Source organism: Vipera ursinii (assembly GCF_947247035.1).
Source record: "Vipera ursinii genome assembly, chromosome: 4".
NCBI classification, from domain to species: domain Eukaryota; kingdom Metazoa; phylum Chordata; class Lepidosauria; order Squamata; family Viperidae; genus Vipera; species Vipera ursinii.
In genome coordinates, this window is record NC_139514.1 from 108,759,883 (window position 1) to 108,777,382 (window position 17,500).

A 17,500-nucleotide genomic window follows, 5' to 3' on the forward strand; every position below is an offset into this window, starting at 1 on the left:
TCTCAACTCGTGGCTCAGAAGTTTACAAATTTTCAGGCTGGGCTTTAGGAGGCTTTCAGTTTACAAGATCTTTCATGGGTCCAGTGTTCTAAGACTGGAAAGCCAATCATGGCCCAGACACTGGTTGCCCTGCCCAGTGCAAATCTGAATGGAGGTGTGTTGTGAGAAATTTTCTGGGTAAGGGCTTGGTTTCACTTGGGGAGGAAGATGAAGTCCTTCAGGAGAGACCTGGAAAATTTCACGGTCATGGAAGTTCTCCACCAAGAACTCTTTAGCCTGTATATTGTGTAAGATCCACAAATCTTACCTGATGGGGTTTTTTTGTGTGAAATTTTTTTGGGTAACAGCTCGGGGAGAAAGATGAAGTCCTTCAGGAGAGACCTGGAAAATTTCACGGTCACAGAAGTTCTCCACCAAGAACTCTTTAGCCTGTATGTCCTGTCAGATCCTACAAATCTTACTGGATGTTTCCAACTCAGCAGTACTCAAGTAGACATCCGAAGTGTTTCCGATGGAGGCTTTGGCAATCCGTGTGGTCTTTTCTTTCTTAGCAACCACTGTGTGTGCTTGGGAAAGGTAACAATAGTTGCAGGAAAGCTGTAAAGGAAAGGTCACTCCGGGGCCAAATGTTCCTCAAAATCGGAGGGCTTTGCAACATGGAAGAGGTAGGAAATTTCAGGCCAACAGCCCGTAGCAATAAGCGAAGCTTCTTTAAGATAAGGACCTTTTTTTTAATGAGGTTCAATGTATCTTCATTTCTGAAGGCGGCTTAACAAAGCAACTATTCTGTGTCAGAAATGAGTGTAAAAAAAAAAGAAAAAAGCTTATCCCTGCTAGTCTGTGTAAAAAACAAACCAACCAACCCAAGACATGTGGGCTAAATAGTTCTTGATGGAGGACTTCAGTGGCAGTGAAGACTCTCCTGAAGGACCTCATCTTCCTCCCCAAGGGAAGCCAAGCCCTTACCCAGAAAATTTCTCACAACACTTTTTCCCCTTTACTGGAGTAGTATACAGACATTTTCCACTGTTGTCTCCAAGGGAAAAATATTTTCAGTCTCCAGGAGCTTCCATCTAGGTTCTTGATTCTGCTTCCAGAGTCTAGCATGGATAAATTTAAAATCTGTCTGGAGGAGCTTCTGATGGCAAATATACAGTAGGTGCGGCCAGCCCAGGATTTTCTATTATTATTATTTTTTTCCAAGGGGTGGGGTGTTCCTTGGGAATATGGTTCTTTGGGGTCAAGGCTATTTTAGGGCTTATATACCTTTCAAGATGATGGGGAAAATGTGACACTGGCTTTCATCAACTGGTCTGCCAGGTCTGGGTGGCTCCGAAAAGGATGTGGGGGCTGCCCCACCCCATTCTATCACATACAAAAAAAAGAAAAGAAAATAATTTCGGGTAGCTGTTCTTTCGACTTAAAAGGTAGCATTTCTTTAGGTCAGAATAAAGACAAGATTTTGCCTTTATTTATAAAGACCATACTTTGGCCACCTAATGAGAAGAAAGGACTCCCTGGAGAAGAGCCTAATGCTGGGAAAGACGGAGGGCAAGAGAAGAAGGGGACGATAGAGGATGAGGTGGCTGGATGGAGTCACTGAAGCAGAAGGTGTGAGCTTAAATGGACTCCAGAAGATGGTAGAGGACGGGAAGGCCTGGAGGAATGTTGTCCATGGGGTCGCGAGGGGTCGGACATGACTTCGTAACTAACAACAACAACAAAAGACAAGATGGAAGAGCAAGTTTAGTGAGCTCTCAGCCATGGCTATGTAAGTCCCTACAACAGGGGTCCCCAACCCCTGGTCCGTGGATTGGTACTGGGCCATGGCATGCCAGCAACCGGTCCACACAAATAAGCAAAGCCCCATCTGTGGGATGCAGACAGCACACAAAACCATGTACTCTCCAGTCCTTGGAAAAACTTTTCTCCTCAGAACCGGTCCCTGGTGTCCAAAAGGTTGGGGACCTCTGCCCTAGACGACAAATGCCTGGATAAGCTTAACATAAGGGGACAACCTACAACTTACATTGACCAGAAAATGAGAGATTTTCAAAACTCAACATCTATATATATATATAATGATGGCTACAACTTTAGCCTCAAAACTCTTCTTTCTCCTGATTGATATGTGAACCAAACACTGTACAGACGTACAGTACTCCTCAACTGAAAACCATTTGTTTAGTGACCATTCAGAGTTACAACGGCACTGGAAGAAATGGCTTAGGACCATTTTTCACCCTTATGATGGGTGCAACTGGCATGTATTTGTGACTGGCTCATGCGTACGATTCCCCCTTTTGCGACCTTCTGACAAGCAAAGTCAATGGGGGAAGCCAGATTCACTTAACCACCGTGTAACTCAGACATGTCAAACTCGCGACGTCACGTGACGTCGCACGACGTATCGGACCTTTTTCTCCATTGCCGGCAATGGGGTGAGCGCGGTTTCCTGATGACGTGTCCGGCCCGTGGGCCGGCATTCTGACACCCCTGGTGTAACTGATTTAATAACTGCAGGGATTCGCTTAATAGCCGTGGTGAGTAAGGTCGTAAAGTGGGCCAAAATTCCCCGAACAACTTTCTTTGTTAGCAACAGGCACTTTGGGCTCAGTTGTGATCGTAAGTTCAAGACACAATGCTTACTATTATATTATTGTGGTTTTTTTTATCATGTTTATGCAGCGAACGTTGGAGGTGATTACCCTGAGAGCTATATAGGCTGATCGATGTACATTTAAAGTGACAATAAAGTCATTAGTCTATTCTATCCTACTACCTATTTTGCCACAGATCTGATTTAAAAAAAATTGGAATGCTTAACAATGATAAACATTATTTATATAAAGGCTAAATCAAACCGTGGTTGCTATCAGGTGTGTTTGTGAGGTTGGGGTAAATGTACCAGCCAAAACCAGACTGCTTTACGACAGCTCTTCCAGCGAGAAGCCTCCAAGCTTTCATTGCCTCCTCTAAGGCTGGAGAATGCTTTTAATCTCAAGCCTAAGGAAGCAGGAGTTATTTATTGGCCATCTCTACGCTACAACTTTTAAAAATGTTTCTGGGACATGTTCCCCAGGTATACCTATTTGCACATGCATTGTTTGACCGCATCTGCTACGCACTGGGTATTTGTTGGTGTTGCATAGAGCCCGCGTTACTTAGCATGTGCCAGATTACTCATGGGCTCCATTACATAACATATTCCAGTCAATGGCTGCAGTCCAAGGGGGAAAAAAACTGGGCTGCTTGGCCTGAAAAAAACAAACAAAAAAGAAGAGTATTGTGATTTTCACTAATGCTCTGCTCCGTCTCCGCCTCCCTCAGGGCAGCTCTTGAGAGAGTATCTGGAGTTAACAGGCCATAGATCTAGCGACAGCATTTAGACTTTTATACCACTCCCTAAGCGGTTTACAAAGTCAGCATATTGCCCCCAACAATCTGGGTCTTAATTAATTTCTTTTTTCCCCAGTTTAGGATGCAAGCCGTTTATTGTTAGTTTATCTTCTGGCTACTACGTTCACATCACCATCACCACCACCATCATCATCACAATGGTTCAGTAGGCTGAAGGGAGAGACAGAGACAGACAGACGACCGACCGACAGACAGACAGACTGACCAGCCCGAAGTCATCCTAAAACATAGGAAGCACAGTTACAGAAACTGGGTATATGTCTAGTCTGATGAAAAGAAGGACCAGGGGGGACATGATAGCCCCGTTCCAATATCGGAGGAGTTGCTACAAAGACAAAGGGGTTCAAATTATTTTCCAAAGCTCCAGAAGGCAAGACAAGCAACAATGGCTGGAAACTAACCAAGGAGAGAAGACACCTGGAACTAAGGAGAAATTTCCTAAAGGTGAGAGCAATTAATCAATGGAATAGTTTGCCATCAGAAGTGTCAAAGTGCCTTCAGAAGTGGGTGCTCTATCTCTGGAGACTTTTAAAAAGACACCGGACAACCATTTGTCTGGAATGATATTCGGTCTCCTGCTCAAGCTGGGAGTTGGACTGGAAGACCTCCGAGCGGTGGTGGGATTCAAATACCTGAACATCCGGTTCTCTGCGTGGATGCAGGCCTGGGCCTCCGAGGCCTAGAATGGACTTCTGGAAGTGACATCCACGCACTTCTGTGGGCCGTTCTAGGCCTGGGAGGCCTCCGAGGCCTAGAATGGACTTCCGGAAGTGACATCCACACACTTCTGGTGGGCTGTTCTAGGCCTGGGAGACCTCCTCCAGGCCTCCGAGGCCTAGAACGGACTTCCAGAAGCAGCATGGCTTCAGCCGGTTCTCTGAACTCAACATAATTTAGCTACCAGTTCTACCGAACCGGTGCAAACCGGCTGACTCCCACCACTGCCTCCGAGGCCCGTTTCAACTCTTATTATTCTATGTTCTATGTTCATTCAGGGAGTTTCTCTGGTTGAAAACAGCCAAGAACCTGAGGTCCCTACGTTCCAACAACCACATCATACTTCTTCTTCTTTTTTCTTGACCATACATGGTTTTTCTTCTCTAGCCGGCATTGCCAGGAAATGATTTTTGCAACTGCACGGGCACCCAGGGAATAATGTTACTGACTGTTGTAAGGCATTCATTCCTTCATAGGGGAAAAAAAGGCAGACCACGTAACTAAAAGCAGACTCTTGAACCTTGGGAGTTCTGAAATATCCAGGGTTACTGTTTTCCATCCGACACAAACTTTGTTTGCATTTAACAGAGAAAGAAAGTCACCTACCAATCACCAGTTGAGAATAAAGTTATAATAATTGTACTTGACTAGAAAATTGGGTATTAGTTACACTCTTCATCACAAGATTTGCCAGAGGCATTCTCCACCATTCAAGCTAGGCAGCATTCCACTGACTTTGTATAAACAAATATGTCGAAGGGTTTCACATCCTACCAACTCTGGTGAACCAGGGTCTGCAGAATACAATGCGCTTTTTGTCTCGGGGGTCACTTTTGAGCATCGTAAATACGGCCTCATGCAGACAAATGTTATTTATTAATGTGAATGCATTTGTCACGTTATTTCCTTGGTTCAGGATGACTTAAAATAATTGAACACTTGGTTCCCTTTGGCTTCTGCTGCCTCCACTGACAGCAGAAGCATTTTGCTCTCTTAAATAGAAAGGGAAATTATTTCCCTAAATGCTAAGAGCTGGCTAGAAAAAGAAAGTCGAAACGGAAGGGAACTGTGTCAAATTTCTCAGTGAAGCCTGGGGGGGTGGTGTTATTAAAACTGCAACAGAATTTCAACTGGAAAACATACCACTGAAGTGTAATAGGTAACAAATAATAGACCAAAACATGGCACGTCCCAAAGTCTGCCAAGTCAAGGAAGGTATAAAGACAAAAAAGAGTCTTGGTGGAGCAGTGGGCTGATGCCTCCTTAAGTAACACCAGCTGCCTGCAATTAGTGCAGGTTCGAGTCCCACCAGGCTCAAGGTTGACTCAGCCTTCCATCCTTCCGAGGTAGGAATGAGGACCCAGATTGTTGGGGGCAATAAGCTGACTTTGTAATAAAGCTGCTTGGGGTGTGTGTGAAAGCCCTAATCAGCAGGCATATACATAGAATGAAGGCTATTGCTAAGCTTGTAAGCTGCCCTGAGTCTTCGGAGAAGGGTGGGATATAATAATAATAATAATAATAATAATAATAATAATAATAATAATAATAATAATAATAATAATAAGAAGAAGAAGAAGAAGAAGAAGAAGAAGAAGAAGAAGAAGAAGAAGAAGAAGAAGAAGAAGAAAAAGAAGAAGAAGAAGAAGAAGAAGAAGAAGAAGAAGAAGAAGAAAAAGAAGAAGAAGAAGAAGAAGAAGAAGAAGAAGAAGAAGAAGAAGAAGAAGAAGAAGAAGAAGAAGAAGAAGAAGAAGAAGAAGAAGTTGGAAGGGACCTTGGAGAGAAGAAGAAGAAGAAAAAGAAGAAGAAGAAGAAGAAGAAGAAGAAGAAGAAGAAGAAGAAGAAGAAGAAGAAGAAGAAGAAAAAGAAAAAGAAGAAGAAGAAGAAGAAGAAGAAGAAGAAGAAGAAGAAGAAGAAGAAGAAGAAGAAGAAGAAGAAGAAGAAGAAGAAGAAGAAGAAGAAGAAGAAGTTGGAAGGGACCTTGGAGGTCATCTAGTCCAACCCCCTGCTAAGGCAGGAAACCCTATACCATTTCAGACAAATGGCTGTCCAGTCTCTTCTTAAAAACTTCCAGTGTATAAATGGGATTAAAAAAATGGTGTCTTTCAATCAACCAACAAATGAAATGTTTATTCAAGTGAGGACAACAAACTGGCATTTGTTTCACCTGCCTAATAACAACTCCCTGAGGACTAAAAACATCAGGACCAGCAACAAACAATTATTTAAATATATCAGAAGCAGGCACCAGTGGAGGCAAGGGACTGATCACTGTTAAGGGGAGGACAAAAACTTTAGAAAAGTTGAATATCTTATTTGTACATGTTTTCAGAAGTAGTAAAGAAATCCTTATCCTTGACTAGAGATAAAACAGGATAATAATAATAATAATAATAATAATAATAATAATAATAATAATAATAATAACAACAACAACAACAACAACAATAACAACAACAATAATAGTAATAATACCACCACCACCAATAGTAATAGGCGCCTTGGGTGCAATCCCAAAACAACAACTGGAGCACAATTTGAACACCATTGGCATTGACAAGTTCGCCATCAGTCAATTGCAAAAGGCGGCCTTACTAGGAACTGTTTCCATCCTGCGACGATATCTGTAATACCATCCAACATCCACATCTGCCTATCCCAGGTCCTTGGTAAGGACTTGATAGGTAAACAAAAATGCCAAATCCAGTCTGAACATCTGGCTGACTGTGCGATGATCAATAATAACAATAACAACAACAACAATAATACCACCCAGATAAAGGAACAATAACTAACTTGGCAAAATATCTGTGGTGTTTTCTTTAAAGAAAAGCTCAAAAGTTAAATAGTTGACATATCAAGTTACCAGATGAACATTTAACTCCACTTTGTGAGATGGAAAGAAATGGATCGGACCACACCTCGAGTATAGTACTGTGTGCGCCATTATGGGAGCCAAGATATTAGAAGGATATTGCAGTCCTGGAAGCAGTGCAGATAAAGCTATCAAAGGTAGGGAAGGGCTTGGAGTCTTAATCCTATGAAGAATAGTGGAAGTTAGTTTAGCCTTGAAGGGCCCTCAGGGAAGAGGGGATAGTTTTTTTTTTAATCCCATTTATATCCCGCCCTTCTCCAAAGACTCAGAGCGGCTTACAATTTAAAGCACAAATCAATGTGCTTAGCAATAGCCTTCATTCTATGTATATGCCTGCTTATTAGAGCTTTCAGCCCCCCCCCAAGCGGCATTATTACAAAGTCAGCCTTAATTGCCCCCAACAATCTGGGTCCTCATTTTACCTACCTCGGAAGGATGGAAGGCTGAGTCAACCTTGAGCCTGGTGGGACTCGAACCTGCACTAATTGCAGGCAGCTGGTGTTACTTAAGGAGGCGTTAGCCCACTGCTCCACCAAGGAGCAGTGGAGCAGTTTTCTCCAAGATACAGTGCCCACGGAGAAGGCAAGAAGCAATGGGGGGGGAGGGAGGGAGGGAGGGAGGGAGGGAGGGAGAGAGAGGGAGAGGGAGAGGGAGAGGGAGAGGGAGAGGGAGAGGGAGAGAGAGAGAGAGAGAGAGAGAGAGAGAGAGAGAACCTGAAATTAGGAGGAAGTCCTTGACCATGACATCTTTTCTCCTGGAGTCATGGGGGCTTTGTTAAGGGACATTTAAAAAAAAAATCTGTCCAGCCTGATCTGAGAATTGCTGGGCAGGGGTTTGGACTGAAAAAAACCTCCAGGATTTTTTTTTTATTTTTTTTTTTGATCCCACACTGTTTTATTGCCCTCTACTCAAAAAAAAAAGAAAAAAAGAGCACCAACGTTTAATTTAGCGTATAAAATTAGGCACAAGTGTTCATACGCACATTCCACAAACAGAACATCTCCATGTGGCTTTATGTATCCGCCCAGCGCTATCAGCCTCGCGTGAAGTTGCTTCACTTTTGTCTTGCCACTGATAAATCTCATGAAAAACCTCATGACATGCATGAAAACGATTAACCAACCCTCACCCCTTGCCAACTCCTTCCTCAAGGGAAAAAGGCTTCTTGCTTCACAGCGGGCCCCTTTGTTGCACTTCCAAAGCTTCGCCACGGATCCGCTTTTTAGCAACGCTTTCATGGGAATAACGAAACCATAACCTTCTCCATCGGGAAGCAAGGAGAGTAGAGGGACACCAAGAACAGAGGTCTGGGGGGGAACAGAACGATGCGGGGACTGAATGATGTGGGCAAACAACTGGGAGGCCAGGCACAATCCTGGAAAACTCAGTTGCAATGCCCATCCAGGACTTTCCTTCTGGGTGCAGCTAGAACCTGCATGGTTCCAGCAAGGCAGGATGGAAATTGCAGTCCAATAACCAAGAGTTTAGTTTTGGTTTGTTCCTACTACCCATGTATTCGTTTCTCAGAAATTGTGCTTTCAGCTCTCATTCCTCAACAGCAATTTGCCCTCGTTGTGTCTTCGCAACAGTTCACAATAAGCAGGACGAAGATCGACGCGCTCTTGGAAAGCCCCAGCCTTCCTTTTATTGGCACAAATCTTCCTCTTTTTTGAAAGCTATGTTCAGGGAGCGGGGAAGGTACTTACTGTTCTAAAAGCTGGTCGTATTTGCTTAATGCATCTTTTTCAGCTATCACAGCTCTTTCTTTTTCAGTCACAGCATTATCTCTTGCTTCTCTTAAGTTTCTGAAATTTAAAAAAAGGGGAAAAAAAGGGATTGCACAATAAACATTCCTTTTATTTCTGAAGTATTTGCTCAAAAGGGATGATGCTAGTTTTGCGTTTCTGGTTCCAACATGCCATAATTTGATCTTGAAAGAGACTTTGTTTTTCCTTCCACCTCTTCCTCCCACCCTTAGTTCAATGTTTGGTCCGTATCCAGAACGCACTTCTCAAAATATACCTACCAATTCAGTCTTTCTCTGACAATGCACACATATCGAAAAGGAGGGAAAAAAGAGGAGAAACCAACATTTATTGGCCCAGCCAGAGAAACTGGAGAAGATTTCAGTGTTCTGAATAGCCAAGCCTCAAACTATGTACTGAATCTGGTCTATTATCGGCAAGTCACAGAGTGATTGGCTGTAGAGGGTGGGGCTGGTCCTGAAGCACCTGAAAGCAGGACAAGAAGCAACGGATGGAAACTAACCAAAGAGAGAAGCAACCTAGAATTAAGGAGAAGTTTCCTGACAGTTAGAACAATTAATCAGTGGAACAACCTGCCTCCAGAAGCGTGCCTGTCTGAGGAATTCTGGGAGTTGAAGTCCACAAGCAGGGGTCTTCAAACTTTGCCCTTTTATGACTTGTAGACTTCAACTGGCTGAGGAATTCTGGGAGTTGAAGTCATAAAAGGGCCAAGTTTGAAGACCCCTTCCTTAGAAGAATACCAAGATAAATAAACTAGGGGGTCCCTGTTCCAATTAGGTTGGGTCAGATTTACTTGGTGTTTGTGAGTAGACCTCAAGCAGTGGAACAACCTGCCTCCAGAAGCAGTGAATGCTCCAACACTGGACGTTTTTAAGAAGAGACTGGACAGCCATTTGTCTGAAATGGTATAGGGTTTCCTGCCTTAGCAGGGGGTTGGACTAGAAGACCTCCAAGGTCCCTTCCAACTCTGTTGTTGTTATTGTTTTGTTGTTGTTGTTGTTGTTATCACAGTCAGCCAGATGTTCAGACTGGATTTGGCATTTTTGTTGACCTATCAAGTCCTTACCAAGGACCTGGGATAGGCAGATGGGGATGTTGGATGGTATTAAAAGATATCGTCGCAGGATGGAAGCAGTTCCTAGTAAGGCCGCCTTTTGCAATTGTCTAATGGCGAATTTGTCAATGCCATTGATGGTGTTCAAGTGGTGCTCCAGTTGTTTTGGGATTGCACCCAAGGCGCCTATTACTATTGGTACAACCCTTGCTTGCCTTTGCCACAGTCTTTCTATTTTTATGTGTAGGTTTTTGTATTTTGTTATCTTCTCCAGTTCTTTCTCATCTTTTCTGCTGTCTCCATGTCCACTATCCAGACTTTTTTGTCTTTCTTATCGACAATTGTTAAATCCCGGGTGTCATGTTGTTGTTGTTGTTGTTATTATTATTATTATTATTATTATTGTTTTATTTATTTATTATTGGGACTTATATGCCGCCCTATCTCCCAAAGGACTCAGGGCGGCTAAAACAGTAACATATAATAAATATGTTGTTGTTGTTGTTATTGTTGTTGTTATTGTTGTTGTTGTTGTTGTTGTTATTATTATTATTATTATTATTATTATTATTATTATTATTATTATTATTATTATTATTATTATTAGGTTGCCTCCTGTTTCATGGCTTAAAGTGGTCTTGAACTGGGACTCCCTGGTCCTCCTCCAACCTCTTAGTGGCTTCTTCTAAATGTTGCAGAATGGGCAACTTACAGCAACTTAACAGATCCTGCTAAAAAGCCCCATTTCTGAACATAGGCCAAATGAGATGAAACTGTCAGCAGCGGGCCTATTCTTCTCTTCACTAACATGGGGCCTTCCCAAGGCTGTTGGTTAAGTTGGCTCCAGCAACAACCGCCTAGATGACAGGATCAAAGGCCAAGAAATCTAATTCAGCAGAATAATACAGGCATTATCCTGCTCTGGGATAAGGTGCTGTTGCCCTGAGTGATGTTGACTGACACACAGGTAAACTTGGAGGCAGCTGAGGCAGACGGGAAAAATGCCCGAACCGATCAAGCTTTGCAAACTGAATAAAGGTAAGCAAGAGGGCAGTGGATTTCTAAAGGCGTCCAAATCCCCTTCGTGCTAAAAATATCACTTTCCCAGCCACCGCCCTCATTGCCACAGCCTCCTCCTCCTCCTCCTCCCTTTTGAGTAGTTTGAGACTTCAGTTAAGTGAACTGGACTGCATTTTGTGGAAGGAAATTGCTAACATTACATTTGTGGCACCCAGTTTCTGCTCCTTTAAAGACGACACCCTTCGATACAGCTGGTTGACAGAGATCCCACCTTCCAAATTCCATCGTCCTTGATCAATTTTTTTTAAAAAAGGTGGAGGGGGGGGTTGGCTTAAAAACTAGCAATTTTCAACCTAAATCTGAGACTTCCTTTAGTGACAAGCTTCTATATTTGACAGCCTTAGGCTCAAAATCACATTAATTTTGACAAGGATCCTTTCCCCCGCTGGATCCTTCCCGTTCACCCTCCATTTCACGTCATATGGCCCTGGAGTTGACATAGACCACAGGTCGGCAACCTGCGGCTCCGGAACCGCATGCGGCTCTTTGAGCCATCTCTTGCGGCTCCCAGCCGCCCGGTGCGCGCGCACCTCTTCCAACGGGCAGTGGTGCGCGCGCACCTCTCCAAATGGAGAGTGGCACCGCCCGTTTGGAGAGGTGCACGCGCACCTCCCCGAATGGGCGGAGGTGCGCGCGCACCTCCCCAAACCTTTGGAGAGGTGCGCGCGTACCTCCGCGTGAACGGGCAGAGGTGCCGCTCTTTGAGGAAGCTGCCACGGCCCGTCTGCAAAGCTGCCGAAAGCGGCAGCTTTGCAGACGGGCCGTCGCCATCGGGCAACCGGTTCCATCTCATTTTTAAAAAAATGGCAGCCGCGTGCGTCCGCGCATGCGCAAAAAACCTTTTTGCGCATGCGCGTGCATGGACACACGCACGCGGCTCCCTCTTTTTTTAATTTGTGATGGAACCGGTTCCCAGTGGCTCTTTTTTTTTTTAGGTTGCCGACCCCTGACATAGACCAAATGTGTTAATCTCTCCATGGTCTTCGTTTAGACTTCAGAGCTGGAACAGTCTCACTCTTCCAATAACCACTGGATGTGAAGAGCTCTAAGACCTCCTGCTTTGGGCAAGAACCTACGTAATTTTACCCATTTGTAGAATTGCCCTTCTAGCTGTACCTCTTTACAGTGAATAGTATAAAGATAATATAAAAAAGTTGGAAGGGACCTTGAAGGTCATCTAGTCCAACCCCCCTGCTCAGGCAGGAAACCCTATACCATTTCAGACAAATGGCTGTCCAGTCTCTTCTTAAAAACGTCCAGTGTTGGAGCATTCACTGCTTCTGGAGATAGGTTGTTCCACTGCTTGAGGTCTAGTCACAAACACCAAGTAAATCTGACCCAACCTAATTGGAACAGGGACCCCCTGGTTTATTTATCTTGGTATTCTTCTAGGGCAGGGGTCTTCAAACTTGGCCGTTTTATGACTTCAACTCCCAGAATTCCTCAGCCAGTTGAAGTCTACAAGTCATAAAAGGGCAAAGTTTCAAAGACCCCTGCTTGTGGACTTCAACTCCCAGAATTCCTCAAACAGGCACGCTGGCTGAGGAATTCTGGGAGTTGAAGTCCACAAGTCATAAAAGGGCCAAGTTTGAAGACCCCTGTTCTAGCGTGTCCCCCTATGGATGCCCAGCCTTCCTGTCTGCCAACTAATACAGGTATTCCTTGATGTACCACCACAATTGGACCCAAAGCTTCCGTTGTTAAGCGAGACATTTGTTAAGTGAATTCTGCCCCCTTTTATGACCTTTTGTGCCACGGCTACTAAGCCAATCACTGCAGTTGTTAAGTTAGTAACAAGGTTGTTAAATGAATCTGACTTGGCTTGTCAGAAGGTCGGAAAAGGGTCATAGGCCCCAGTATCCTACAACTGTGATAAGTACGAGTCAGTTGCCAGGCCTCTGAATTCTGATCACCTGATCCTGGGGATGCTGCAACGGTCGTAAGAGTGAAAAAAACAGTCATAAGTCTCTTTTTTACCAGTGCCATTGTAACTCTGAACGGTCACTGAACTTTTTTAAATGGAGGACTACCTGTAAGAGGTGGCGGCGGACTTTGGAAAGAAGGAGGAAAAAAGAATTTGAAAAAGAAATAAATAAGCATCATAAGCATCAACAATAAAAGCCGGGAAAAGCTTTCGTTGGTTGTCGTTTCTGTGTGTCCTCTCCTCTCAGCAAAACAGCACAAGGGATGAAATGCCTAAGCAGAAATTACAGTTGATGCCATTTCAGAGGTATAGGTTTAGCTTTGCTTGTTTCAAGGTCCATCTTAATATTAATTCTTGATCTATGTGGAGCTTATTTATACCTCAAGATACATCAATGTTGGCTTACGACAGGGCCGGCCAACCAAAACAGGTGAATCAGACCAGAAAATGGCACTGAGGAGCATACGTTTGCATTTCCATAGAGAGGGTTTAACTTGGCGTCAGGCCTACATTTCTTGCTGTGACCTGAGCCTAAAGAGTTTTAGTTATCCTTCGAGAAAGCGCAGCCCTCACACTGCTTAAGGACAGGGAAGGAGGGAAGCGCCATGCCCCTTAAGGCAAGGATGATGAGCTATAACAGGGGTCTTCAAACTTGGCCCTTTTATGACTTGTGGACTTCAACTCCCAGAATTCCTCAGCCAGGCATGCCTGGCTGAGGAATTCTGGGAGCTGAAGTCCACAAGTCATAAAAGGGCCAAGTTTGAAGACCCCTGAGCTATAATTACGTTGATAGAGAAAACGGTTCTGCCATCACAAGCTAGGCCAGGGGTCTTCAAAGTTGGCAACTTATAAGACTTGTGGACTTCAACTCCCAGAACTCCTCAGCCAGCCCTGGATGGCTGAGGAATTCTGGGAGTTGAAGTCTACAAGTCTTAAAAGTTGCCAACTTTGAAGACCCCCTGACTAGGCCTTAGACAGCTAAGCTTTCTCTAAAACCATCCTCAGAGGATGATGACAAGCCATGTGTTCTTACGTATCTTTTCAGGGAACAGTCAGCTCAATCTCTCTCTTTTTGGCTATTCTCCCTCCCCGCTCTTTACGCTGTTTCTTCTTCAGAAGCAGCTCCATGTTATTGAGTTCTCCTCATTAATGGCCTTCTGTGGAATCAGCCCATCCCACTCGCGGTCAGTGGCTTTTCAGATGATGGGCGATGATTTGACAGAAAAGATGATTAAGTAATTGTGTGTAAATCAGGACTTCTGTCTTTATGCCTCATATTCACGCTGCATGGGATATTACAGTCCTGTGGTCTCATGGCTGGAGGCTCCCAAATCAGATTTGAAAGCTAACATGGACTTCTCGCAAACATCCCATCGGTGAGAAGCTCCCTGTCAGAGGTAGGTCAACAGAAGCAAAATGTACTTTTTCTGGAATTATGGTCTGTGAAAGAGACATCCCAGGTGACCCTCGACTTAACAACTAGAATTGAGCCCTAAATTTCTCTCGTTAAGCGAGACAGTTGTCCAGCGAGTCTGGCTCCATATTTATTTATTTATTTATTTATTTATTTATTTATTTATTTATTTATTTATTTATATTGGATTTGTATACCGCCCTATTCCCGTAGGACTCAGGGCAGTTTACAGGGCAGTTAAAACCATGAAATACAAAAAATTAAAATCAATTAAAACAATTAAATTAAATTCAAGCCCCAAGAGTAAATCTAAAACCCAGTTAAATTAACAACCCCACAGTCTGGACCAAATAGATCAAAGAGCCAAGTTTTCAGGTCCCACGTAAATGAGTGAAGGTCGGGGGCAGTCCTAAGTTCCGTGGGTAGTTGGTTCCATAGTGCAGGCGCACCCACAGAGAACGCCCTTCCCCTGGGAATAACCCGCCGGCATTCATTAACCGGCGGTACCCTGAGAAGGCCCTCCCTGTGGGGGCGCACAGGATGAAGGGAAGATGATGCCGGCAGCAGGTGTTCCCTTAGATAGTCTGGACCCAAGCCATGGCTTTCCTTGCTATAGTTTGAACAAATCCCTGCAGTTGTTAAATGAGTAACACGGCTGTTAAATGAACCTGGCTTCCCCGTTGATTTTGCTTGTCGGAAAGTGGCAAAAGGGGATCACATGATCCCAGGACACCGCAACCGTCATAAACGTGAGACGGCTGCCAAGCGTCTGAATTTCAATCAGGTGGCCATGGGGATGCTGCAACGGTGGCAAGTATGAAAAGCGGCCGTAAGTCCCTTTGTTCAGTGCTCTCGTAGCTTCAAATGGTCACTAAATGAACTGCTGTAAGTAGAGGAACAGCTGTATTCTTCCTAAGATGTCAACGCTGCTAACATCGGATGTTTTTGCATTGACAACAGATGGAGATGCAACCATTTTCTTCTTTTTGCTTTTAGAGTTAGATGCTGCTGGGGGAGGAATGTGCATGAGAGTCTAGCTAGACATAACAATACTGAACCTAGTGTGAGAACCAAGGTTATTGAAATAAGAGATGATAAAGTATTGGTGGGCTGGAGAGCTGGAGGGAAAGCCTGCATTTCAAACTAATTGGGGAATGTGATTTATGACTGTTAACTGGAGGAGGGAATTGTGCTTTGATACTACAGTATGTGCTCAGGGGAGGTGAACTCAAATTTTTGGCTTCAATTGTGTTAGTGCCGATGCTATGCTACTCAAATAAAGATTTTCTAAGGTAAACAATGCCTCAAAGTTCTTTGAAGAGTTTCATCTGTCGGAACCATGACATAAGCCTTCCCAAGCCTGGGTTCTTGTAAAGCAGGGGTCCCCAACCTGTGGGCTGTGGCCCACTAGTGGGCTATGCGGGGTTTGCAACCGGGCCACGGAAGCGGCTGAGCGCACATGCGTTCACATGCATCCTCCCTTGAGCAAGCAGCGGGCGAGTGCACCTGGGACGTCCTCCATTTAAGCAAATGGCAGACACCCAGAGATGCCGCTTGCGCAAATGGAGCTGCACACGCACACTTGCCGGCTCTTCATGCAGAATTGTCCCCTCTCCCCCCACGTCCACAAAGCTGGAAACGTTGGGGAGCTCTGTTGTAAAGGGAAGAGGGAATGGCCTTGAAGGACACAAGGAAAAGCCAAGCGACAATGAGACACGCCGTGCTTGAGCCTGGGCCAAGAAAATAACCCGAGAAAATATCTAGGATAAGCCCCTCCCTCGTTCACACAGAGATGAATTGGGAAGCACACTGAGACTTGCTGGATTCTGCACTGTGGTTGTCACAAAAGCAGAAAAAAAAAACCTGGATGCCTGACCTATATGGAGTTGGTGTTCTTAGTCTCGTCCAGAGGTCCCCAACCTTTTGGACACCAGGGACCGGTTCCGTGGAGAAATGTTTTTTTCCCCACGGACCGGAGAGTGTGTAGTTTTGTGTGCTGCCTGCACCCCAAGGATGGGGCTTTGCTTGTTTGCACAGCCCAGTTGCTGGCATGCCACGGCCCGGTACTGGTCCACAGCCCGGGGGTTGGGGACCCCTGGTCTAGTCTACCTTGTTGCTCTAACAGTTCTGGGCAGAAAGAAAGTCACATGCTGGGGAGGACAGAAGGAGAAACCTAGCAGTTACTGATGCCAGTGTTGTACCACGGTGCAAGTTTAAAACACACAAAGGATGAAGTGATACAGATCAGAAAGCACGTAAGCTCGAGGACAGAAACACAGGGGAAGCATGAATGATTCACCAACTCACCACACCCCTCCTGTCCCAACAAGGATAAAAATAAAGCATTGTTTTTAAGATTCTGAAACGTTCCTTTTAAATCATCGACATTCAAGATTTGGCAGCAAGTCATCATAATTTCAAGATGAGGAACAGGATTTCTGCCAAACGTTTCCAGAACAATATTCTTAGCCATACTGCCTGCAAACATTTTTCTACCTGTCAAAGCTCCATAAAGAAACAGACCTTAAGCTTGTTTTATGTAATGCAATACAAGTCGGAACATGGGAAGCCAAAAATTTGTTAATCTCCATGATGCAATTAGTGGTTGGCATAATTTAGCTGACTGGTGAAGGTGGAGGAGGAGAGAAAGGTAAATAAGGACTAAATACTTTCTTACTTATTTTTGTTCTTCACCTGCCTGAAATCATTTTAAATCTGACATTTCTGTCATGTTCGTGCACATCCAGCTGATGCACAAACCTGTGTTTTATGCACTGCTCTCCTCTGCACAATTTTTAGGTTTGCGTTTTCATAACTCCAGGCCCAACCAGCAGGATTGTTATTATGGCGGGCTTTCTATAAAGAGGTTCTATATTCTTGCTTTTTTAAAAGGCCCCCTTCACGGGGGAAAACAAAAGTGTTTGGAAAAGGATTTCTAGAAAATAACAACTAAATAATTGTGGCTTGGTAGCCATGGAATTCTACCACAAGTATCTGAGATGTGAGTAAAGAATTCTTTATCTCTACTTTCAGTGATTTTTGAAAAACAATGTTTTGGGAAACAAGAGGGGCCCCCGTTGGATTTGGAAGGACCTCAATCTAGATGGAGCTGGTTTGAAGAGTCTGAAAAATGTGTCAGAATCAGAGCAGACTCCAAAGTTCTCTCAACCGCTTAAAAGGGAAACTCCAAAAACAGGATCTCTCTCTGTCTGGAGTTCTCCATATAAAAGAGGAGAACATTTAGTTACTC

At 44.2% G+C, this 17,500-nt stretch overlaps 2 protein-coding genes across 3 annotated transcripts in view; one reads left to right on the top strand and one right to left on the bottom strand.

Moving 5' to 3' along the window:
• DACH1 (dachshund family transcription factor 1) overlaps positions 1-17,500 on the top strand; it is an 806,874-nt gene that overhangs the window by 88,089 nt on the left and 701,285 nt on the right. The window lies entirely within an intron of this gene.
• Positions 1-17,500, bottom strand: part of PIBF1 (progesterone immunomodulatory binding factor 1) — an 89,220-nt gene that overhangs the window by 49,267 nt on the left and 22,453 nt on the right. For both annotated transcript variants that reach the window (XM_083362321.1, XM_083362320.1), the window contains exon 10: positions 8,719-8,817. In XM_083362321.1, the coding sequence (XP_083218447.1) occupies positions 8,719-8,817 (99 nt within the window). The remainder of the gene's footprint in view (positions 1-8,718; positions 8,818-17,500) is intronic.